Below are 26,007 nucleotides of genomic sequence, written 5' to 3'. Positions count from 1 at the left end.
AAGTACCAACAACCGGATTTGGTGTGTGGTAGTAAGAGGTAAATGAACATTTTTTTTATTTTTTATTATTTGACTATACATGAATGGTTGTGTATAAATACACAAACAGTACACATATGCTTTTATTTAAAGTGGGATCCCGTGGATGGGGTTAATAAGATGGGGGTGAGGAGAGGTAAAGAGGAGCAGGGAAAGGTTAGGTTTAGGGTCCAAATCCCACCCTGCACAGGGTCTACTGAGGTTAGGTTTAGGGCCCATTCCAGAGATAGGGGAGTACTCAGTCCAATTAGGTATTAGAGTGGTTAGGTTTAGAGCCGAAATTGAGGGTTAGGTGTGAGTAAGAAACAGGCCACCAGCAAGCTGGTAGCCTGGCGTGCACGGGCCATCGATGGGGCCGGGTGGTGGTGTCCCTGCTCTGGTTCAAAAAATTACCCATTTCTAGGGTCTAGTGCACTTCATTAGGCCTTCGCGACGTTTCGGCGTAGTTTCGCGTTCTTCAGGTTGGCCCAGTGTGTTTCTGTCTGTTTGTGTTCTGTTCTGCCTCTCTTGGCTTTTATACTTTTAGTTGACTCCTCCTTCTTTTAGGTTTTCTATTTGTGTTTTTCAAATACTTGTTTGTCTTCGTTGCTTTCTCTGTTTCTCTTATTTTTTCTTCGTTTCTTACTTGTTTTACTTCGTTGCTTTCTCTGTTTCTCTTGTTTGTCTCTTTGTCTTATTTGTTTTTCTTTCTTTATATTTCTCTTTGTTTTCATGGCACCCCCTGCTTGGTTTGACATCCCGTCCTTTGTTGTTTATGTTTCTTATCTTTCTTTCTGTTTGTTGACTTTCTTGTCTTTTCTGTTTTTCATTGTTTTTCCTAGGGACCCCCCTGGTTAGGGTTAGAATTTGAGAAAGGACTGGGGCCCCAGCAATGCTGGAAAGCCACAAGTGCACGGTCCTTCGCTGGTGCTGCCTTCCGTAGCGGACTTCTTGCCACTCGTCAGCCATGACGGGTGGTTTTTAATTATTTTTTAATTTGTAAATGTCTTTTAATGTAGATGAAATGTAAAAAAATGAATTGTTTTTTCAACTAAAAGTGAAACCCAAAAGGGGCTCAAAACAACTAAAAGAGAGCCCAAAAGGCTTAAAAATCCCTTAAAATAAAAACTGTCTGTTCGGCTGTTTCTTTTACATTTCTACTAAAAATTTAAAAAAAAAAATAACTAAACAAGGTTTGTTTTTAACCAAAAAAGAAAACATCCAAAAGGGGCTCAAACAACTAAAAGAGAACACAAAGGCTTAAAAAAATCCCTAAATACAAAAAAAAAACGTGTTTTCCGGTTCAAAAAAATTAAAACGTGCCTCAGGCAACGTTTCGACCTTAAGAGGTCTCCCTCAGGCCTGTGAGGCACGAAAGAAAACAAAATCAACAAAAATCCAAGCGCTCAAAACAATGGCTGGCTGCTGGAGATGTGCACTGTTCGGTCATCGAAAGCAGAATGAGCTCTCTCTCCTACCTGCGCTCCTTTTATATTCTCCGGTCTGTAATGCGTTTTATACAGTTCTTTTTTTTTTATTAATGTTGTTTCAGTGTCCCTGTCTTCTTATAAAATTAGGGTTTGACTCTGTATGTGTTCATCTATTTGTACTATGATGAATTATATGAATTGAAAAAAAATTATTTCATTATATTATTTACATTTATTTATTTATTAGTGTTAATGCTTATTTAATATTTGAGTATATAAATTAATATTTATTCCTTGACGTTATCATAATGAATTTACTGTTATTAGTGTAACCCTTTTACATGAGATTAATATATTTTAACATTTGTACTTTATAAAATTAATTAAGGAAAAAATATACCTTTTTAAAGAAGTCAAACTTAGAATTAGGGTTAGACATCAAGCCAATTTGGGTTATTAGGGGAAAGGTTAGGGTTAGGGAAAAGGATCATGGGTGGGGTTAGGGTAAGGGAAAGGGTTGGGGTTAGGGAAAGGTAGTGGGAGGAGATAGGAGGTAAAGGTGAAAAGGGGGAGGGGTTAGGGTTAGGAAAAGGACCCGGGTTGGGGATAAAGGGTTAGGATGATACAAAATTGGACCAGACTAGGGTAAATTCCAAATAGGGTTGGACAAACAATTTGGGATCCGGAGTTGGGTCAAAATAGAAACTGAATCAATTTTGCATATTTAAGCCAGATGGTTCTTTGGTACCTAACAAAAAAAATCCAATACTTTTCCTTCTTTTTACGTTCCCAATCCGTCCACTTCACATTTCTTTGCAAGCCAGCCATTCTCATCGCTTCTTCACCATGAATTGAAAAATGTTTAACCAAAGGAGTTTCTGTTGCCTTCTTGTTCTTCACATTGTATCGATGTTGCATCATACGTGTGGACAATGTATTCTTGGTTTCTCCAACATATTGAACACCACATTTTGAACAAAAAATGACATATACACAATTCTTCGAGTTGGTGCTGAAACCTTGCTCAACTCGAAACACTTTTTTCTCAACACTCTTGATGAACTTAAGTCTAACAAATTGGGATTCCAACACCTGTGGTTTCCGCAAAGTTAAAGATGGTAATCTAGCTTTAACCAAAAAATCCCGCAAGTTTTTATTCCGTCTATAGGCTGTGATAACCTTAGACGAAGGAACAAATTGCTGTATATCTGGAACCGTGTCAAAATTCGTTTTAAACTTCCCATTTAAAACCTTGGAAATACTCGAATAGGTTGTAATCAGTGGAATCAAATTCCGATCATCCAATGTTTTAGATTCCTTAAAGGTCTTGCATTCCCTAAGAAAGGACCTAGGGTAACCTCTGTTCCTCAAGGCCCTAAAAAGAGCCCTTACTGCTTCAAAAAACTCCACTCGTCTCGTGCAAATCCGATCGAACTGTAAAAGCTGTGCTTTCACAATTCCTCTAAAACAGTGTGTCGGATGGAAACTTTTCTTGTGGAGTAGTGCGTGCGTATCAGTTGTTTTAAAATGCACTTTAATATCTAACTTAAGTGTCTTTAAGAAATCCGGTCCTTTAAACACCGTGGTATCTAGGAAATCAATCTAGTTTTCCTCAAATTCCTTCTTCAAAGTAATTGATGGATCGTGTGTGTTGAGAATTTCCACAAAATTATCAAATTCCTCACGTGATTCCGTCCAGATACCCCAAATGTCATCTAAGTATCTGAGATAACATTTTGGTTTCGTCCCACATTTGGCTAATACTTCTTTCTCCCAATTGGCCAGGGTTAGGGTTAGGGGGTTAGGGGGTAATAGCCAGTAGTCGACTGAATAAAATGGAATAACTTGAAAAGTAAGTGTCGTAGAGGGATGAAAGTGGTGTCTACGGGGTTTTTTGGGGTCCTCCGGACACCCTGGTGAAGACCCCATGTCGATAGCACCAACGGTTCTGGACTTGGTTGAAATCGGTTAAAATTTGACCGAATAAAAAGTTCAAAGTTGCAGATAGGAGTGTCTGATCGGGCTAATTCCACCACCACTGTACTCAGCAGGCCCTGCTGGGTCGTTAGACACCCGACATGGCGTTAGGGTTAGGGGGAGCTGGGGTTAGGGTTAGGTTTTGTGTAAGAGCAGGCCACCAGCAAGCTGGTAGCCTGAGATGCACGGGCCATCGATGTGGCCGGGTGGTGGTGTCCCTGCCCCTTTTTTATATAGGCAGGAAGGATGACAATTTCTTTATTTAATTTGTTTAATTTATTACTTAGAATAACAATTTAGAAAAATATACTTAATTGCTCGATGTTTAATTACTTGATGAGACTCAGAAGATAAATACCACTTTCCTTTCCTTTTTTTTTTTTAATGAATGCATTTATTGAAGAAGGACCACCAAAATCTTTGTTCTATTTGGTGTACATATTAAGAGTTGCTGGACTAACAGTTGGTTTGATTTGCTTCAGAGAATCCTCAAATTCTTTCATCTTAATGTTGCGCACCTCAGCAGCAGCTATAATACGGACTTGGTCTGGTCCCAACTCTCTTATTGGGCCAAGTGCAGCATCTCTGGCTAATGCTGTCAAATTGCTCCCTGAATATCCTGCAGTCACTTTTGCAAGACAGGACAGTTCGTTTTGGCTCAGTGGACTCCCGTGCTTTCCCAAAAGATTTTTCAGCAGCGTAAATCTTGTCTTCTCATCGGGTAAGGTCACATATACTCTTTTTGCAAAGCGCCTTAATATTGCTTCATCGAGCTCCTGGGGCCTGTTAGTTGCTCCAATTACAAGTACCCTGTCATCCCTTCCTGACTGCAACCCGTCAAACTCAATGAGGAACTCGGTTTTTAAATGGCGAGAGGCGTCATGCTCCCCCTCCCTCCTTTCATAGAGCAAGCTGTCCACTTCATCGATGAAGATTACTGAGGGCTGTAACTCTCTTGCAACCGCAAAGAGTGCTCGTACGAGCTTCTCGCCTTCTCCCACATATTTGGAGGTCAAACTAGCAGCACTGATGTTGAAGAATGTTGCATTAGACTCTGCAGCAACTGCTTTGGCGAGCATGGTCTTCCCATTTCCTGGTGGGCCAAATAAAAGCAAGCCACGTGCAGGAGCTCTCAGACCAGTAAAGAGATCAGGTCTTAAGGCAGGAAGGATGACAATTTCTTGAAGTGCTTGCTTTGCCAGATCCTGCCCTGCGATGTCATCAAATGACACAGTCGCTCCACTGCAGTGAACAGAAGAAATATTTTAAATGTGCAAAACTTTTTTTTTTTTTTAAATTTCACCCAGGGAAAAATGTCTTGTTGATTGTGATGCTTCTGATACCTTTCTACAATTTCATTCATAACTAGAAAGGGCATTTTCTGAAGAAACTGCAGTGTGAATGCTTGAATCTGAATGTATGCACTGAAATGAATTAATTGCTGAATGTTAAGTTAAAAATTCTGAATGAGCTGGAAAATACAGAATTTTTAACCTGAAAACAAAAGTGCAGAACTTTTGAAAGTTGATGTTCACACAGAAGAAGTTGGAAAAAAGCTAAACATGTTTAAAATGTAAATAATAAAAAGATGAGTAATGACAAAAGAAAATTTAGAGTCAGAAAACATCTGAATGAATACTAAAAGTTCATATTCTTCTAATTGAAATGAACTTAAAAGATGAACAAACATTCTGGAGAAAATACAAACTTGTGTACTGTATAGAGATTTGTGAGTAAATTCAAATGAAAGCCTAAGGTGGTGACACAGTTTAACACATGCAAATAATCAAATAAACACAGTCCTTTTTGTGAACATGGATAAATAAGTATCAATAGTTTACAGCATTGTTCAGCCATGCCACTAAATGCTTTTTTACACATTGTTTTAACCTGGGCTCAGACACAAAGTCCCAAATTTAGTTAGTCCCTGACTTTGAGTTGTGGTTATGACTAATTATTATACACAAGGCTTTATCTATCTGAACTCTAAGGACACAAATATAAAAAAACTATACTTACCAGCTGATACCCCACACTACACACTAGGTGTGTCAGCAGAGGTGGGACCAAGTCATTGTTTTGCAAGTCTCAAGTAAGTCTCAAGTCTTTATCCTCAAGTCAAGTCTCAAGTAATGTCAGGCAAGTCAGAGTCAAGTCTCAAGTCACTGGTGTAAAAGTCCGAGTAAAGTCACAAGTCTGAAATTTTGAATTTCAAGTCCTTTCGAGTCTTAAAAAAAAAAGAAAAAACGAAAAAAGAATGTTGCTGTTATGCTAAATGTAAATATTAGACCATGTAATTTTTAAATCTGTGTTTTTCTCAACACATGACAAAATAGTGAACTTAGAAAATATACACAAATTGTGAAATTGCACCTCTTTAAAATGCAGCTCAATTAAACCTAGCTCCTAGAATAATTTTCACCGACAGTTCTGAGATAAGCTGCATGTTATTCTTGGATGCGGTTGTAGGACCGGCTTTAAAATCGCATGACAAAAATATCATACATATTTAAAAAAACTGCATCACCTACGTAGCCTGGACAACATTTGCTAGTTAGATGAAGTCAGCTATCTCATTGTAGCATATTTATATGCATATTTATAATCATACGGTTCTTGGAGTGAGTGCATACACTCATGAAGTTTAGTAACTTCCGGTCACTGCAACAAGCCCAGGTACAGTTTACCGCCGGATGGGTACAGGACCTTGAAATGCACCGTGTAGAAAGTAAAGACCATCGTACCTATCATAAGTTTACCAGTCTCACAAATTGTCTTCATAAATACACATTCGTTAACCGTTTATTAATAGGACCTTTGAGCTCAAGGGTAATTAATTAGTAGTGGAAATAATTTCTGGTAGCATTACAGAAATGTAGCAGTGACAATAATACTGTATGCTGTAATCGCACTGGGCAATTAGTGATACAAAACAACTGTTTTATCCTGTGAATAAAAGTATATGTTTTTGTCAATGTACCATAATAACAGAAGCGAAACGCAATATTGTGTCAGGACAATTCACTATTTATGCACAATAAACAAAGGAGCATAGCGCGAGAATTTCTGTTCAGCGCCAGACTTGCTTGTAACCTATATCACCAATTATGTTAAGAAAAATGATGCATTAACTACAACAGAAGACTGACCTTTGTGGGAATGCTTGGAGCAGACTAACCTGTGAGCTGGAGTGTTCTGGGACGTTATATTTGATCTTTGAATGGCTGCAATCCAGGCCACCCGTCGCCTCTTTGTTACTTCGGAAACATGGCTCGAACAATTTACAGTGGGGCAAAAAAGTATTTAGTCAGCCACCGATTGTGCAAGTTCCCCCACCTAAAATGATGACAGAGGTCAGTAATTTGCACCAGAGGTACACTGCAACTGTGAGAGACAGAATGTGAAAAAAAAATCCATGAATCCACATGGTAGGATTTGTAAAGAATTTATTCGTAAATCAGGGTGGAAAATAAGTATTTGGTCAATAACAAAAATACAACTCAATACTTTGTAACATAACCTTTGTTGGCAATAACAGAGGTCAAACGTTTACTATAGGTCTTTACCAGGTTTGCACACACAGTAGCTGGTATTTTGGCCCATTCCTCCATGCAGATCTTCTCGAGAGCAGTGATGTTTTGGGGCTGTCGCCGAGCAACACGGACTTTCAACTCCCGCCACAGATTTTCTATGGGGTTGAGGTCTGGAGACTGGCTAGGCCACTCCAGGACTTCCAAATGCTTCTTACGGAGCCACTCCTTTGTTGCCCGGGCGGTGTGTTTTGGATCATTGTCATGTTGGAAGACCCAGCCTCGTTTCATCTTCAAAGTTCTCACTGATGGAAGGAGGTTTTGGCTCAAAATCTCACGATACATGGCCCCATTCATTCTGTCCTTAACATGGATCAGTCGTCCTGTCCCCTTGGCAGAAAAACAGCCCCATAGCATGATGTTTCCACCCCCATGCTTCACAGTAGGTATGGTGTTCTTGGGATGCAACTCAGTATTCTTCTTCCTCCAAACACGACGAGTTGAGTTTATACCAAAAAGTTCTACTTTGGTTTCATCTGACCACATGACATTCTCCCAATCCTCTGCTGTATCATCCATGTGCTCTCTGGCAAACTTCAGACGGGCCTGGACATGCACTGGCTTCAGCAGCGGAACACGTCTGGCACTGCGGGATTTGATTCCCTGCCGTTGTAGTGTGTTACTGATGGTGACCTTTGTTACTTTGGTCCCAGCTCTCTGCAGGTCATTCACCAGGTCCCCCCGTGTGGTTCTGGGATCTTTGCTCACCGTTCTCATGATCATTTTGACCCCACGGGATGAGATCTTGCGTGGAGCCCCAGATCGAGGGAGATTATCAGTGGTCTTGTATGTCTTCCATTTTCTGATGATTGCTCCCACAGTTGATTTTTTCACACCAAGCTGCTTGCCTATTGTAGATTCACTCTTCCCAGTCTGGTGCAGGTCTACAATACTTTTCCTGGTGTCCTTCGAAAGCTCTTTGGTCTTGGCCATGGCGGAGTTTGGAGTCTGACTGTTTGAGGCTGTGGACAGGTGTCTTTTATACAGATGATGAGTTCAAACAGGTGCCATTCATACAGGTAACAAGTGGGGGACAGAAAAGCTTCTTACAGAAGACGTTACAGGTCTGTGAGAGCCAGAGATTTTCCTTGTTTGAGGTGACCAAATACTTATTTTCCACCCTAATTTACGAATAAATTCTTTACAAATCCTACCATGTGAATTCATGGATTTCACATTCTGTCTCTCACAGTTGAAGTGTACCTCTGGTGCAAATTACTGACCTCTGTCATCATTTTAAGTGGGGGAACTTGCACAATCGGTGGCTGACTAAATACTTTTTTGCCCCACTGTATCTTCAACGACGTAATCCGATAACAACCGATCTCTTTACCCGTCGGCTTCCCGTGGCTGTCATGCGACCGGTTATTGCAGTTAATAATACAACAGCTTCTTGACATTTTTGTGTTTCTTTTTATCGCTGTGTGACTGATTTCAATTGAAAGCCTGCGTGCGCTAGTACCTCTTGCCACGAGTTCCCAGAATTCTTTGCGGTTTTACCCCTGAATGACGTCACATTTTCAATCTCTAAATAATATGCATGTTAAATTTTAGATTTGGGGTGAAATATCAAGTCTTTTCAAGTAAACCGGTTCAAGTCCAATTCAAGTCCCAGGTCATTGGTGTAAAAGTCCAAGTCAAGTCACAAGTCTTAGAACATTTTTTCAAGTCAAGTCTAAAGTCATAAAATTAATGACTCGAGTCCAAGTCATGTGACTCGAGTCCACACCTCTGTGTGCGGGCAGGCGGAGAGGAGGATCCAAACGCAGGACTCAGACACTAACTTGAAACTTAAAAACCTCAGCTTTATTGCTGGTACGAAAACAAAACATGAAGTGAACATGGAATATGGAGAACCGAAACACACAGGCATAATCTGATGGTACGACGCGACACCGAGCATGGGAAAACACAGGGCTTATATACACAGGGTAGTAACGGGGGAATCGGCAACAGGAGGGAGACACAGCTGGGAGAGATCAGGGCTAACGAGACATGGGGAACAAAGCTGCACACACTAACATAAGACAAAGACTTTCACAATAAAACAGGAAACATGAATCACAACTCAGAGACATGGACTCAACACAGAGACAGAAAATGACACATGGAACTGAACTATACATGAAACCACAATTCCTAAAACATGGATAATAGAAACATGAAACTCTAATAATAATAATAATAATCCCCACAACCACAAGAGAACAAGAAAACAATCCATGATGCAAAATAAAACCAAAACATAATAAACTCAAAATACTGGGTCCAACGGACCCAGAACCGTGACAAGGTGTGCCATGTGACCTGAAACCTTGGTACAAAATCATCATAATCATTCTGTTAACACTGTTTTTTAACACTGTTTGTGTTGCTGTTCAGCAGTTTAAAATGTTTTAGATTGGATTACATGGAATGAATTTGAATTTTCTTGGGGGTTTTGTGTGTGTTTCGTTCTCAGCAGATTTTGAATTCCAGTTACCACATTTCTGGTCATATGACATCTCGAGTGCCCACTTAAAAAAATCCCCACAGTTAATTCAACATTAAAACAAAATAAAAATATGTTAAATAAATAAAGGTTTGCTCTGTGATGAAATATTAAATAAGCATACATTGTACAGAGCACTAACAATGAAAACAATCCTTTAGCCTGTTGATCAGAGAGAGGCAGTCATTATGTCCATTTAAAACCTGTAATCACAGAGCACAACGTTTCTGTGAAACTATGAAGTCCCATATGATCCTCATCATGTCCAGTGACTTCAGAGTGGATCCTCCCTGTCATCCGGCCAGTGTTTGATGTGTGGCAAGCAGTACAGAAGCAGGATAGCTGAGGACTTTAAAAGAAGAGCAGAAAACGGGAACATATATAGTTGTAAATGTAAATATCAGTGATACTTGTCTTGTCAAAGGGAATAAAATAATGAAAATGTCAACTTACACACTCATTTAGGGAGGATCTTGACACTGCACAGAGGCACAATCAGTCTGACAATGATGGTGATCTCCAGGGATGTTTTCCTGCAGCAACATTCCTGCCAACTGGCCATATGATCCAGAGTACTTGGTTTGTAATGAACAGAAAGGTGTATATGTTAGGTAGTGTGCACTCAGAGCTGGTCCTAAGAAACAAACACATCCTGTAATAAACTGAATACCTGTAGTAGTGCTGCTGCAAATATAAAGCCCTTCTATCATGTGTGGTTTCAAAGAAGGTGTTTTGGAGGCTCAGTCACAGAAACTGTGCAGTCTGTTCAGTCCTGAGTGTCTCAGCTCTGAAGGGGATGGATCACAGAGGGAAACACCTGAGTACAGACATTACAATACACTCTAACACTCCTAAGGTCAAGTGAAAACACAATTTAAACACTTTACAAAGAATGAATACATGTTTTCATGGAAATTATGTCATTAACCCTTTTTGTTGTGAGTAAATCTCACCGACTGCTTGTGGGACAAGCTAGAAGGAAGACTAATCTCTCCTGTGCTCCAGATGTGAAGTCTCACGCTCTGATCGTACGGCGATGAAGATGGTGATGATGAAGCCTCTCTGATCTGTGGCATTACAGTTTCTGGCTGCTATGTGCTTCACACTGTTGGATTTTACATGTGAAGCTTGGAGAAGACACAGGAGGACTGTGTCTCTCTTAACAAAAAAAAAAGAAAAAAAAAAAGGAAACCTAACACCCCCCCCCCCCAAACTCCCCAACCTCACACCATCCAATGTCTATACAAAAGTAGGGTATCGGCTGGTAACAGAAAGCAAGTGTTACATATGTACTACATATGTAACACTGCTGAAACATTTCTGGCCAGAAATGTGCAGTTATCAACCCAGACCCACCCTGATGATTGCACTGGCCAAAACATGATAAAAGCTCATAAAAATGTATGTTTCATAGAAAAATTTGTCCAAAAATATAATCGTATACTTTTGAAAAAGGTTAAAGTTTATAACAAACCAAAATAATAAAATTTTTGTAAATAGTATTTCAAAATAGAGGCACACATAAAGTGGCTTAACTGTCATTATTGCTGTAATTAGGTTTGTTTGTTTGTTTGTTTGTTTGTTTTTTTAAAAAGCAACCTTTAGTCATTGTTGTTCTCTCAGAAACAATGAAGAAGCTGTTGAACATTTATTTGTTGTGTGGGCAATCCTCTGGTCCACCCTCCCTCCCTCCCAGCCACAGTGAGACTGGGGCAGCCTGGCAGGATGTTGAAGCCTGGCTGCAGAGAGGATATGCCTACACTGTTCATTTTAAACTGCTATATTTGATTTTTCTGACATTTATAGGTTACTATTAGTGAATTGTGGATTTTCTGTAATAAATAAAATTGTCATCTTTTACTGATATCATTACTTAATTCATGTAATTGTATTTTATGTAAACAATTCAAACATTATACTGCAATGCAGGGCGTTTTTTTCTTAAGTCAACTTTTAAATATTGTTCTACTTTCTATTCAAAGATCTAGATCATGAATCATCATGAATCATGAGGTCTGACCCAAGACTTTGTGGACTGGTGCCAGCTGAACTACCTCCAGATCAACGCCAGTAAAACCAAGGAACTGGTGGTAGACTTCCGCAGGCACAAGCATTCTCCACTGCAACCACTGAACATCCAAGGTATGGACATTGAGGCTGTGGACAGCTACAGGTACCTTGGTGTTCATCTGAACAACAGACTGGACTGGACTCATAACTCAGACGCCCTCTACAGGAAAGGGCAGAGCAGGCTGTACCTGCTGCGGAGACTCAGGTCGTTTGGAGTGGAGGGCCCACTCCTGAAGACCTTCTATGACTCTGTTGTGGCTTCTGCTATCTTTTATGGTGTGGTCTGCTGGGGCGGCAGCATCTCTGCTGTGGACAGGAAGAGACTGAACAGGGTGATCCGAAGGGCCAGCTCTGTTCTAGGATGCCCTCTGGACCCAGTGGAGGTGGTGAGTGACAGGAGAACGGCGGCTAAGCTGTCATCCCTGATGGACAACATCTCCCACCCCATGCAGCAGACTGTGACAGCACTGAGCAGCTCCTTCAGTGGGAGACTGCGGCACCCACGGTGTGGGACGGAGAGATTTCGCAGGTCTTTCCTCCCCACTGCTGTCAGACTCCATAATAAAGACTTTAACTGATCAAGCACACACATCCATACATATGCAATAATACTAAGTGCAATAATCCTTTCTGTCATCGTTGTATTTTTACTCAGTTGTATATAGTATTTGTATTCTATTTTTATCTTATTGTATATTTATTTTATTTTATTCTACTGTATATAGTATTTTATTTTATTCTATTCTGTACAGTTGTGTACTGTATTTATTCTTATTGTATTCTAATTTTTGCCTCATAACTTTTGCACTGTCCACTTCCTGCTGTGACAAAACAAATTTCCCACATGTGGGACTAATAAAGGTTATCTTATCTTATCTTATCTTATCTTATCTTATCTTATCTTATCCTATCTTATCACAGGACAATACACAGTATACAGGGTCATGGTAACTATGGTAGGTCTTCATGACTCCAGAATGGAGACATCGCTCTGGCTGAGAAATGAAAATTAGGTCAAGCAGTGTGTTCTTCTCAGTGGTAGGGGCAGTGATGACCTGTGCGTATCCCCTAGACTCAAACAGTTCCAGGATTGGTTTGTTTGCACTGGATAAAACATTCTCATTAAAATCACCACAAACTATGATGGGATGACAGTCCATGATCTCTAATGAGTCTAATAGGCTTACCAGGTTTTTCAGGAATGGCCTCAGAGTGTAGTCTGGAGGTCTGTACACAACTGCAATCAGAGCACTGACTAGTGCTTCAACCTTTAAAGCCAGAAATTCAAGGTCAGTTACATTATGGATGTACTGTTTTTCATGCACTTGAATGTCACTTTTCACATAAACAGCAACTCCACCACCACTTCTGTTTGCCATCTGGGGAAAGTTTGTGTAGGACAGGTGTCTGTTGCATTTGAACAAATTGTAATTTTTCAAGTGGAGACTCTGCGACAAAAGAGCCCCGCAGGTGTGTTTCTGTTAGGCACAAAACATCTGCTAGACACAATTCATGGTGACTCTTGATGTCATTAATGTGAGCTGGCAGTCCCTCTGTATTATGATGAACAATGGTGAAAACGTCTGACCTGCTCAGTGTTTGTCTCACGTGTAGAAGAGGCATCATGTCATCAAGGTTGGCTTGTCTCATGTTCTCAAGCGCTGCAGTGATTTCTGGGTTGGTGAATATTTTTTTCTCCTCCATATCAAGAAGATACAGTCCACTGAGAGACGTCACTCTACTGACAGCTACGTAGGCCATGCCGGGCTCAAAAATGCTCTTAAGAGAGACAACAGCTGATGTAGTTGTCATACCCTGTACCTTATGTATTATACATGCAAAGGCCAGCTTCACTGGGAACTGTCTTCGTACCACTCCTTTCTGCTTCAGATTCTCCTCTGCTCTCTCAATGTACACCATGTCGTCTGCTGGTGTGCGGTTATTCTTTCCAGATGTCTCATTATCCATTTTAAGTACAAGCTTGATGATGTGTTGGTCGTTTTCAGAGTGAACTACTCTAAGTAGTATTCCAAAAGCTCCATTAACCAAACCATTTTGTATGTCAATGTTTCTGGTGAGCATGACACGAGCTCCTTCTGCAACTTTCAGTGTGTCTGGTAACTTGTTTTTACCTCCTTTGAATGGTCTGTCTTGAAGTGCCATTCTGCCAGTTCTAGGATCTTTTCTAAAATCATCTGCATGGATGTCAATGATACGAGTATGGAGCAGAGCCAGTGTTGAAGAGTTGTGTGCATCCACTTCTTTATTAGTTGCAAAAATGTGCAACGCATCAGTCGGACAAAGGGCTGGTTCAGTTATGGCCTGTGACAACAAATTTCTATCTGCTTCACAAAGCTCATCCAACTTTCCTTTCACACGAATTCTGTTCAGCATCTCAGCAAAGACAACATCATCTTTCTGACGCATAATCTCGGTCAGAGTGATCATTTGAAAATGCTCCCGCCACAGGTCGATCTCGGACGGGTCGTGCACACAGAGAGGTTTAGACTGTCGCACTGGGGGTAGCTGATAGAAGTCTCCGACAGCAATAACTGACATGCCTCCAAAGGGTCTCCGAGTCCCTTTGATCTGTTTGAGTCTTGCATCTACATATGCAAAGAGATGTCTTGACACCATAGACACTTCGTCAATGACGATTATTTCAGCATTCAAAAGTTCTGATCTGACTTCATCCAGCTGATTGCCAAGTCCCTGAATTGGAGGTTTTAAGCTTCTAGGCAGCTTGAGAAGAGAATGCAGTGTTGTTCCAGAAATGTTAAAAGCTGCAGTCCCAGTGAAAGCAGTTAACAGGACAGTGGGTCTTGATATGTCAACGTCGTCTGCATATCTGGGCACTTTGCTCAGTATCTTAGATGTTTCTGAGTAGATGCATTTGATAAGATGTGATTTTCCTGTTCCAGCACCACCATTAATATAAAAGAAAAACTGCTCTGGATTTAGAGCACAGACTCTTTTAATGCACCAGTCTCTAACTGCATAAAATATGCAGGCTTGCTTCTTGTTCAGATTCTGAAACATCTGACGTAACAATGTGGGATCAATAGCAGGGGGTTCCCTGATGGCTCTGACTTCTGTTGAAGCATCAGCCTGACGGCTGTAGTCGGTCACATCTTCCTGTTCATTTTCATTGTCTCGCTCTCTTTCTTGTTCAACAAGTGGCAACCTTACGAGATCTGATTCAGGTGCCAGATTACACCATTCGTCAGTCACACCTCTGTTCTGCTCATATTCCTCAACAGCGCTCTCGATCTCCTCACCGTTTTTCTCATATTTCTCTCTGTTTCTTTTGACAATGTGTTGCACGTACTCAAGACGGTCAGTATCTGGTAGCTGTACACAGCCAGCACCATAGAAAGCCTGATAGGTTGGCAAAGATGGTGTTTTCAGTTTGTGGTCTGAACGATGAGGAAGGTACAGTTTAAGCAGTCTTCCGTAATATTGCTCTGGATGTTTTTCTTGTGAGCACTGGTGAAATCTGATGATAGCAGGCTTATCGTTTTTGCGCCTTTGCACAAATCCCATCTCATTGAGAAGAGGCAAAACATCTTTACCTTTTTTCTGTTGGCCATAGACAATCCTGCAAGTAGCAGCAAAGTCTGCCATGCACATCTCCTCATACTCTGGTGTTTCAGGTCTGGCTTTGTATTTGTCATTCAAAGATGTCATCCAAACATTGGAAGACTCAGGTGTTGTGTTTTCCAGAACTGACAGGGGACGACTCATTTTCACAGGATTATCATCAGTTGGAATGAATATTACAGCACGTGAGCATTGCTTCATGTGAAGACCACATGCACGAGCAACACACTCCTGTGCACTGATCTCTCGCTTCTTTGAATATGCCTGCATGACGGCTCTCATTTCATCGCACTCATTTACACTGTCCTTATGGGAGTTCTCAATGACAGTTTTCAGGTACTCAGATAGCCTGCCCTCTTTTTTTGATATATATTTCATTAAATAATTTGCAGCACCAAAAGCATCTAAAACAAAGCTTATGTCAATATTACTGTTCCAGGCTTCAAGCAGATGTGGATTATAGCCATTTATCCAAGAGTCTTTTGGATCATGCTTTAGTATGATCGTACTCCTTGTGTTCATTTTATTCAGGTATCGCTCATATTCTGCATGTGTCAACTTGCATCTTGCCAAGAGCTGCTCTAAACTCATGGAAGCAGTTTCAGGTTCATTCAGCAGCTGGTTCAGTAGTCTGAGCTTGTTCTTTGCTATTTCTACTTCCAGTGCATCATCCTCACTGGGTCTTGTGATCATTGTCTCATTGCAGGGTGGTTTGGGAAAACCAAAACGGCACCCGGAGCTTAAACTCCTAAAGCACGTCTTTGTGTGGTTCTTACTGTGTTTTTGCACTTCTGTTACTTTCTTGTACAGTTCAGGTTGTTTATGTGGATCAGGCAGCTGAGCTGTGATGTATTTGTTTATAAAATCAACAACAGTTTGCTCATCATCCTCCTCAAACACAGGAGCACCTTCTACCCACAGGAGGCAGTGTATGTGTGGGCTTCCTCTGTGCTGAAACTCAACTCTGTAAAAGTAGTCAATGACTTTGCCAAGTGGCTCTGCAGGAGATAAGAGTAAATCTCTGAATAATGCTTCAACTCTCTTGTCAAACATGCGCAGGATTGCTTCTCAGGATGTCACACTTTGCCGACCAGTCGAGTCCTTCAAAATTCACTTGTTCACCTTGCTGCCTTGTTATTGCCTCGATCACTTCAGGCCAGCGCATTTCAGCGGCCGAAAATGTGCAAAAGAACGTGGGAGTTCCCAACTGTCTGATCATGGCAAAAAGATCTCTTGTGGTTTTCTCCCAATAGGCTGGGGTTCCTCTCTGAGGTTGCATGAATCTCACTGCGTCTTTATTTCGCACCAGTTTCTCCACCTCATGTTTATCTTGTAACATGCCTGAGGTTATTTTTCTCCCATCTCTGGTCAGAGGCTTTGCCTTCCTTAACTGTATTGTCATGCTGGATGTAGCCAAGTGTATTTCAGTCACAAACTGTGCAAAGAACAAATAGTTTGTGTCTTTGGCAAAACGATCATCAATGCAGAAAAGTCTTGATTTGAAATACCCACTGGGGGATACTTTGATCAACCTTCTTTCATCAAGTGTGTTTTGACCTGTAGGAAACTGCACAGGGAAGGCCATGGCCTCCAGTTTAGGTGTTTTGAAAAAACTTATTGGATTGTTTCTCTCTGCAGGAGCAACAGAGTAGATTCCTTCACTGAAACATAATATCTCCTCAGCCACATCAGGGGGCTGCAAACAGGACTCGAGTGCAAAACCACCATTAGTCAGTCCATCTTCTTGCTCTGAATCATCTCTCATCTGTTCACGTGATTGTTCACCATCACAGGGTAACATGTCAATGTCCTGTTCATTTTTATTTTGTGCTTCACTCAGTGCATTTTTCTCACAGCTGTCAATTTCCATTAAATCAGCCTCATCATAATCGTCCTCATTCATGTTTTCATCATCATCATCATCTTCATCAGGAAGTGTTGGGTCACATAGCTCAGCATCATCTCTGATGCTCACATCCTTATACTGTGGATGAATCTGCTTGAGTTTATGCAGTGCTTGCACAAGTTTAGACCAGCTTACAGTCTGAAACAGCTGATGACCTTTGTAAGACAAGCATCTCTTCAGTTTTACTCTCATCACCTGAGAATTAATTCTCAATCGAGGTAGTGCTTCAACAGTTTCCTGCACCTCTGATGGGACACAGACCACATTTCCTCTAATTGCTCTCTGTCTGCCTTTGGGAAGAGGAATGATCTTGGCAAATGGTATGCACTTGGCTATGAGATGTCTCTCCAGTATGTTGAGATCAGACAGTTCAGGTGGAATATCAGCAAGATCCAGTTTATTGGCAACAGCAAGTGCTGGCATGAATCCATTTTTAAGATGATCGTGGCAGGTGTGACAAATCCACTCTCTCTTTCTCTCATCAGGCACATTGCACTGCTCATTTCTGCAGTTTTCATCACAAAGATGAACAAACCTTCCTGTCAAACATGTTGCAACCACACGTGGGTTTTTGACATACTTTGACCTTGTGCGGGGTCGCACTTGGTTTGGAAATGAAGCCTTAAAACATACAGTACATGGCTATGATGGTTCAGCTTTGATTTGTGATTTTAACACAGATATGGCCTCGTTGATCACACTGTTGTCACTCTCTTGGGTTTGTCTGTTCACCCATCTGTATTTCCTTTTTATTTTCATTGCACATCTCATGTTGTGCATAATCCTGAATGCAAGATTACTTTGATACCTGTCTCGCATTAGTTGTTTCATTAGTTGTTTGTGTCTTACTCTGAATGGGTCGTCACGTGCATAACGCTGAGTCACTCGAGATCTCTGTCTCTCTCTGAATTCAGGGTTTTCTTGATACCTTTTAGTTATATATATTTTTTTGTTTTTGTCTAAATTCAGCATTGTCACAGTAGCGTCTTTTAATATATTGTTGTTGTTTTTGTCTAACTTCAGGATTGGTTTATATGCCTCGCTTGTGCAAGATTTTTTCTTTTCTTTGTACTCTTTATTTGAAGCATACTTTAGTTGTTCTTTCCTTTTTTGGTTTTCTTTTCTCTGATTTCTGGGTTTCTCTGATGCCATTAATCTTCTTTTCATTTTGTGCCTTTGTTGTTGATTAACTTTTTTCAGTTTTTGTAAAACTATATCAGAAAGATCACAGGCAGCAACATTTGTTATGGCAGCATTTGATTGACATGAAAAAGCATCCCTTGATGGAAGGAAACTTAATTCACTGCATAATTCTTCAGTTGGTATATTAGGAGGTTCATTCTGATCTTCATATGATGTGAACTGAGTCATGTGGACTTCTTTTTGTTTCACCAGTGGCGTACAAATGGACATTTGACAAAATATGTTTTCAGTCAGACCAGTGGTTGTGTTTCTCCTTGGAGTAGAGGGGTTTGCTTCATCAACAGTTGTATCAGAGTCAGTAGGTGCCACAGCAGTGGCAGCTGTTTGTCTGCAGACTGTGTCTGTGATAGTATCATTTAGGTTGACTGTGCTCATACTGTAGAACTGCACAGGCTTCAGTTCATAGTTACAAGAGGGTGATATCTCCATCATTTCATAAGAATCTTGTAGCCTCTTAATCATGTCACTCAGGAGTGTGAATTTCAGCATCACTGCTGAATCACGATTACGTGACTGTAGTAGTAGAGGAAGACCACTGGGTGTTCTGGAGTGTGGATCAAAGAAACCATATTTGCCTGATGTGGATCTGAACGCTGCGATACACAATCCACTCATAATCAGTAAGGCATACTGCACATCTGACAACAGGCAGCTCAGTCCTGCTTCTAAGCTGAGAAAGGTATCTACTGCCTCCTCTGGAGGTTCTTCAGATGTCCCATACCGGGAAAGCTGTGTCATGTTGACATGATACATAGACCTGCGAGCATCAACTTTGTCTGGCAGCTCGTCGGTTGCCAAATGAATATTTTTAGGAAATCTTTTCTTGGCCTCTTTGTACATCACATTACCTTTATCCAAGACCAGATTAAGGTCAGCTGTAGTCATGTTTTCATTCTCATGAAGGAATGCAAGAAATGTGAGTGAGTTACATGTGCACTGCTTGTTTCTGGAGTCTCCATATTTAGGATGTGCCTGGCTGTGAGATGCACAGACATGTGTAACAGAGGGCTGGTTTTCAAGGTTCACTCTTTCTGCATGAGATGGTCCTGCCTAGGGCTGGGCCATATTATACCGTTCACGGTAATACCGGTATAATGTTAGGCAACGATAGGAAAATGAAATGTCGCGATAGAATATGAGTAAAACGCGCATGCGCAGTGCCTTTGTTTTCATACGCACATGGCCGATTGTTGAGTGAAACAGATGAACCAGAATTGGTTTGTAAAAATGGTGCAACTTCAGTGATGTGGAACCTCGTTTGGTGTTTGTCCGTCAGATACACGACAAAGCACATTTTTTTGCAGAACATGCATGCGGCCGTCGTTATTGTCGTATTTGTCGGACTAAGATGCTCTTAAATCTGGGAGTAATCTGGGTCCTAAACTCCGTGTGCTTCTGGTCAAACGAACACTGCAGCATCACTGAGAGTTAAAAACTGTCTAAATTCTTTCATCTTTAATAAAACGATAAGCATTGCTGCTTTACCAGGTGTAACTATGAAGTTTAACTTCCAGGCATCCATGAAAACAAAATTTATTACATTTAACGGAGTTAGCAGGAAGCTAGCGGAAGTTAGCTCGCTAGTTTCGCTAGCTACCTAAGCATGATATTGCATGTTCTGACTGAAAGATTTCTGAAAAAAATCAAACGTACAGCTCTGCTATCACTTCCAACATAAATGAAGACAGGAAACTAAACAGCAGTGACGTTTGTAGGGTTACTGAAGTTGGGCTAGCTGGTATATAATGATGTGCTACGTGATCGCTAGCGACACAGCTATGTTAGCATAACATAAACAGTGAAGCTGGAGGACGAACACTAACACTTTTCCACTTATAAAAGTTAACGTGAAGGTTCCTCATGGTTAGAGACAAATGCAATCGCATGGCAGGATGCTGTAAACGGACCAAACTTCAGTCAGGAGAACAACTGAGATAATCCATCCACAATACGAGGTTAGTCATTAATATACTGCAACAACATGGGAATAGAGCAGCTGCCAGAGAATTCAACATTAATGAATCAATGGTACAGAAGTGGATGAAGCAAGAAGAATGAGTTTAATAAAGTTTGATTTATCTGACTGCTTTGTTTCGCTTAATGTGCCTTATAATCCCGTGCACCTTATGGTCCAAAAAATACGTACTGCACACTGCAGTTTAATGTTGCAAAGCACCTCTTTTTAACTTCAGTGGATATTATACATGGTTATGCTCAGGATATGTCAGCCCATTTCTACTGGAAATGCCTTTTGGTTAAACTTTCAGCAAGGAATTTGCATTTGCACCGTTACATTTTTATAAAGCTTTAATGTACATAAAAACCAGCTTCTTGTTTAAGTGAAAATAAATGGAAGGTTGTCTTTTTGCGCTAGTAATGTTGTGGAGTTCTATTTTGTCTCGCATCAATTATATCGTCAGTTATATCGTTATCGCAAATTTTCAAATATATATCGTGATAAATATTTTTGGCCATATCGCCCTGCTCTAGTCCTGCCACATCACTGTGACGGCCTCACAGTGAAGCTCATGGAACTCATGGAAGCTCATCAAACTTCTTCCAGCGTTGTTTTGCAGCTTGTGACTTTTTCTGCTTCCTTGGCATTTTCACACACTTGCAAGTGTTTCTTAGTCTTTAGAAAATATGTTCACAAGATAAGAGTGGCACACACCAGGAGATGTTGTCTTTGTTTTTATTTGTCTGAAACAGTTGTCTTTCGTTTGACAGTTTGTTCTTCAGTTGAGAGAATATTATGCACTCTCTTTATAGGCTTGGCACAACTTAGCAGCAAGCCCAGAATGAAAAACAGGTAGAGAGAAAATTTAGAAGAGAGAACAGACAGAGCAGGAGAGACACGGCTTTAAATCAAACCGCAATAAGATTCTTAGTTTGGCACAATTTCGCACAAACCACAGGGTGAAATACAGATGGAAAGAAGGCAGAGAGAACAGGTGGAGAAGGACAGAGGATAGAGGGGTTGGGATATGAGAGAGAAGACTGGAAATCTGGTCCTTGTTCTTCTTCTGCACACTGTGAACAAAAAAGAAGAAAAAATAATAATTGTATTAAAATGAAATCACATGGTAATTGTTTGAACTAATTGTGACTACTAAAACAAATATTCAAGCTAAACTGTTGTTGGATGCCATGTGCAAAAAGTTGCATAATTGGGCACTTTTTAAAAGAATAAATATTTAATTAAATTCAGCAATAATATTTTTAAATACAAATATGATTAACTAATCACATGTAGTGTGACTACAAAAATGTACGAAAAAAATATTTTAGCCCAATTATTAAGCTGCACTTATGTGTATTTATTATAAAATTGTGTTTAAAATGTTTAGCACAAAGTTTGAACCCATCAAAGCTTATATTAGTCAGATTATTTTTTTATTTTGGTCTACTTCTCTTACAGTATGTGCACACCTACCAGGCAAAGCACAGGTGTCAGTCAAGTTCCTGAAAGTGTAAGACGAGAAATTATATGTTAGTTGTCTGTACAGTGTTATCAGACTAACAGAAATACAAAGCCCACACGACATGATACACTGAACTCATAGTCAGCAGGTTATAGAATAATACAGCACACCAAATAAAAGAATAAAAAATAAAAATAGAATAAAACAGACACAGCAGCAATTTTATAATTCAAACTAATTACCTGAAGTATTTCCACTTATGTAAGGCTACTGTTAGACTGTTACTAGCCTTAGCATTGCTGCTAGCGCTAGCATTCCGGCTAGCATTAGCACTTCAGTTAGTGTTAGCGATGCAGCTAGCGTTAGCATTGCAGCTAGCATTAGCAATGCTGCTAGCGCTTGCACTCTTATTACTGTTAAAACTGAGCCACAATGGCAATAATAAAGCTCATTTCTTACTTTTGTCTCACTGACCACCAAGAAATATCACAGGAATATTCTTTTTGTCAGTTAACAACTGCTAAGGCTAGTGTTAGCACTATAGCTAGCGTTAGCATTGTTGCTAGCATTGGCATTGAAGCTAGCGTTAGCACTGCTGGTAACAGCAAAACATCATAAACGTATATAAATGATAGCGAAGGTTATTCTTCTGATTAATTAGTGTGAATGTTTTTCAAGCATTCACACTAATTAAGTTGGCCAGTTTACTGTCCACATTCTTGAAGTTTTTCATATCCCTCTTCGGGGGCTGTTTCACAGCTGCCGGTCTTCCATTCTGAGTTTTTCCCACCCGAGCGGTTGTCTTAGCAGGAATAAGATTGTCCCAGAAAGCATTACACATTAGAAAGGTAGCTTCAAATGGCATGTGCCTGCACTATTAAATAACCAAAAAAACCCACAAACCTTTGCATCAGTTAGTCTTAATGAAGGTCTTACAGGAGTGGAGGGTCTGATGGTGGTGGAAACACCTGCGGGTTGACTTTTAGGAGCTGACTTTGGCTGTGGAAGAGCATGACGTGATGTCCCTTGGGGGTCATTTCTCCTTTTAGAGACTAGTGTCATCTCTAAAAGGGTAAGCCTGTCTTTTGCCATGGTGAGGTTGGTGACCATTTTATCCTGAAGTCTCTTTGCTCGGTCATACTGCTCTCTATGCCCAGTGAGCTCTATTGCAATACCCCTTTCAAGCTCAGAAATCCCTTTCTTGTACCACTGCACAACCTCCTTCGTCTCACCTGTGTCGTCCTCGTCGATCTTCAGTGCCTTGGATATATACTCAAACGCGTGCTTGTGGATGTTTTTTATAACTTCAGCGCTGTCTTTGGGCTTACTTGCGTTTGTTTTGGTCGACATTACTCTCGCGCTACTTCCCCCCTGTTCTCAGTCATAACACGGTAAGCTAGTCATAAACGAAAACGTTTAGGCTTTAAATCGCATTACAGTCCTCTTTCTTTGGGACAAAACACAACGCTTTAGCTTCATAGAATAAAAATTCTGGCGCTTCGTGACAACAGGGTTAGGGTAGGGTAGGGTTAGGGGGTTACGGTTAAGGGTTAGGATTAGGGGGTAATAGCCAGTAGCCGACCGTAACAAATTGGAATAACTCGAAAAGTAAGTGTCGTAGAGGGATGAAGGTGGTGTCTATGGGGGGTTTTGGGGTCCTCTGGACACCTTGGTGAAGACCCCATGTCAATACCATCAACAGTTCTGGACTTAGGCCCAATCGGTCAAATTCTGACCGTAACAATAGTTCAAAATTGGTGAATAGAAGTGTCCTATCGCGATGATTCCACCACCGCTCTGTGGTTCCTGTTCCTCTCATGTCCTAGTCCACACATGCCTTCAAGACGCATCCTACAAGTGGAGAGCAACACATGATCAGTTACCGCTATAAGAGAATCGCCTTGTGCGCCTCTTCTTCGCTCTGCTTTGTCTGTGTGTTTGGTTTTTAAATGGGTTAGGGGTTAGGGTTAGGGTTAAAGAGATGGGCGGCAAAGGAGCAATACAGAGTGGAAGGCTATGAGCTAAGGCGGTATACAGTGCTGCAACAGAACAACAGAGGGCATACGTTTAGCTTGTGTTACTACGAGTGCTAGATAAGAGCAGTTTGCAGCTGCTACAGTGGCCACGTGTTTGACAGGCAGAGTGTGACACAGAGAAGTGGTTTAATGCTTTTACGTTTTGACTCTTAATCTTTGTAGGCCTGTGTGTGTGTGTGTGTGTGTGTGTGTCTTGTGCCTCTATGTGCCTGGCTTTTGCCTCTGTGTCTGTCCCCCTGTGCCTCTCTGAAGCTGCTGGGTCATTCAAATCTGACAGTCCTTGTGGAATATGTGCCCCCTTGAGGGTCAATTTGGCACAAAGTGTCAGAAGATGTTAAAGCAGCACAAAATAACAAGATCTAACAACCCATGGTGGTCGTCAGCCACCGGAGGGAACCCAGGTTGCCATGTCCAGTGGCAATTAAATGTGTTGCAGCTCTACAACGTTGTATATTTCCAGTCAGTCAAACAGAAAGTGATGAAATGACTTTATCTTTAATTCCACTTTTATCGTGGGACTGATCAAAGTCGCTGCTTGCAGGTTTCAGTAAAGGAAAACAAAAAAAAACAAAAAAAAACAAACCCAACTTAAATGTAAAAAAAAAACAAAAAAAAAAAACAAAAAAAAAAAAAACGGTGAAACTCCGCTTCACAGTCTGGTGTAAAATCAGCAACCCAAGCAAAAATAAATAATCAATAAATATGCAAACGCATATAGAAAAATAATTTCCAGCTAAGGGTGCCACCAGGCTTAACTGAAAGCAGATAAGGACCACGTCCAATCTGCAAATCTAAAGTCCTAAACAGTCCAGAGTCCTGATACTTCGCAGGAACTGTCAGGGAAGGGAGCCGTGCTCCTCCCGCAGGCCTCCCCTCCTCTTCTTCCTCCTCTTTCATCCAGGAGTGTGACAGGATCTCCTTCAGAATGGGACGGTCCTCAGGCTGGAAGGAGAGACACCAATGAATCAGAGACTGGCATCCTGGTGGGAAAAAAAGAGAAAGGTTCTGAAAAGATTTACTATACATGTAGGAGGGGTGATGTGACCCTGAACCACAGTGATTTTGGAGGAAACGCCTGTTGAGGAGAACCTGAGGCTCACCTGTAGACACCGGCCTGGTGAACCTGGGGCAGGCTTTGTAAATCTCATCATCATTCTTGAAGGGAATGTAACCGCAGACCATGGTGAATAGCAAAACCCCCAAAGACCAGACGGTGAGGGGGACTGCCTTGTAGGGCTTTGACGCGAACCACTCGGGGGGGGGGGGGCTGTAGACACGGGTTCCTGAGGACGCAGGAAGTGAGGAGAGGAGGGTTACAATGCGAAACTCGGCACAGGGAGGAATTTTGTAGGGGAAGGGGGAAAAGATGCTATAGGTTTATGCTAAGTCCACATGTACACGGGTATTTTTGAAAATGCAGCTTTTTCTGTGCAAACTGCTCCCAAGGTGGAGATTTTAGAAAACTCAGTTTTTCCATTTACGTCTGGATGAGGAAAATTGAGATTTAGTCACGCAACGTCAAAGGTGTGCATCATTTTTGATGTCACGCTGTGCACTTTTCAAAAATACCCGTGTACATGTGGATGTAGCCTTAGAATGACTGGTTACCTTGAAACTCGCTGTACATGCCGTCTTTAAGCAACGCCCCATACCCAAAGTCTACGATTTTGATGTCCATCGTCATGGTGTTTACCACTATGTTCTCGTCTTTGATGTCCATGTGCACGATGCCGCGGGAGTGAATGAATAGAAGCGCCTCAACCACCTGATGGAAAATCCTATTGGGAAGAACAAAGAACCAGAATGTTAACAGACATCTAAACGACTGCAGCAGAATGCATTAACCTCCTTTCAACCTCCTTCAAAGGTGGTGGGCGGGAGCGCAAACCTGAGTGAGAGGCTTTCTGACAGAGCTCCTCTCTCCGTGATCAAGTCAAGCAAATCCTGACAGTGTAGAGGCCTCTCCATCACCAGCAGGAAGCCCCGCCCCTCCACCTCGAACCAGTCCAGCATGTGGATGACCCCAGGGTGCCCCCCGTCCTCTGACAGCAGCTGCAGCGGTGCAATCTGCATGGGAACGTGATTGATCTCATCTGACTGACGTAACAAAGAAGAAGATTAAGCTGTGTGCATGCAGGAGTGGTGGGTAGGAGGACCCAAAGTGAAGACTCACGTGAGCAAAATAGTGCAGTCAAAACAGCTTTATTGCTGAAACATAAAATAACTAAACTGAAGGTACCAAAAAAACTGAACTGGCAGGCTGG

General features: G+C 41.2%; 2 protein-coding genes and 1 pseudogene across 2 annotated transcripts; 1 reads left to right on the top strand and 2 right to left on the bottom strand.

The window, feature by feature from the left end:
• LOC146653298 (uncharacterized) overlaps window positions 1–26,007 on the top strand; it is a 286,034-nt gene that overhangs the window by 34,688 nt on the left and 225,339 nt on the right.
• Window positions 3,755–23,097, bottom strand: LOC146653304 (spastin-like; annotated as a pseudogene). Its single transcript, XR_014907636.1, has 4 exons — window positions 22,611–23,097; window positions 22,395–22,509; window positions 4,769–4,790; window positions 3,755–4,667 (listed from the first exon to the last, which is right to left on the bottom strand). The product of XR_014907636.1 is annotated as a spastin-like (transcript).
• Window positions 24,437–25,816, bottom strand: LOC146653303 (serine/threonine-protein kinase pim-2-like). The gene is made up of 4 exons (XM_085382200.1): window positions 25,632–25,816; window positions 25,352–25,521; window positions 24,844–25,026; window positions 24,437–24,723 (listed from the first exon to the last, which is right to left on the bottom strand). The coding sequence occupies exons 1-4, from the start codon at window positions 25,814–25,816 to the stop codon at window positions 24,437–24,439; spliced, it is 825 nt and encodes a 274-aa protein (XP_085238326.1).

The sequence above is a fragment of the Rhamphochromis longiceps genome, linkage group LG15 (assembly GCF_057381845.1).
Source record: "Rhamphochromis longiceps isolate RC_006_pf linkage group LG15, R_longiceps_female_GT1.1, whole genome shotgun sequence".
NCBI lineage: Eukaryota > Metazoa > Chordata > Actinopteri > Cichliformes > Cichlidae > Rhamphochromis > Rhamphochromis longiceps.
This window is presented reverse-complemented; position numbering and strand designations above follow the sequence as displayed.

Excerpts from the sequence above, each read along its gene's own strand:
- LOC146653303 (XM_085382200.1), bottom strand. The coding sequence starts at position 25,816 with ATGCAGATTGCACCGCTGCAGCTGCTGTCAGAGGACGGGGGGCACCCT. Across the intron at positions 25,027-25,351 it reads CATGTACAGCGAGTTTCAAG|GAACCCGTGTCTACAGCCCC; the intron begins GTAACCAGTCAT and ends CTGCGTCCTCAG. Across the intron at positions 24,724-24,843 it reads CACCAGGCCGGTGTCTACAG|GATGCCAGTCTCTGATTCAT; the intron begins GTGAGCCTCAGG and ends TTTTCCCACCAG.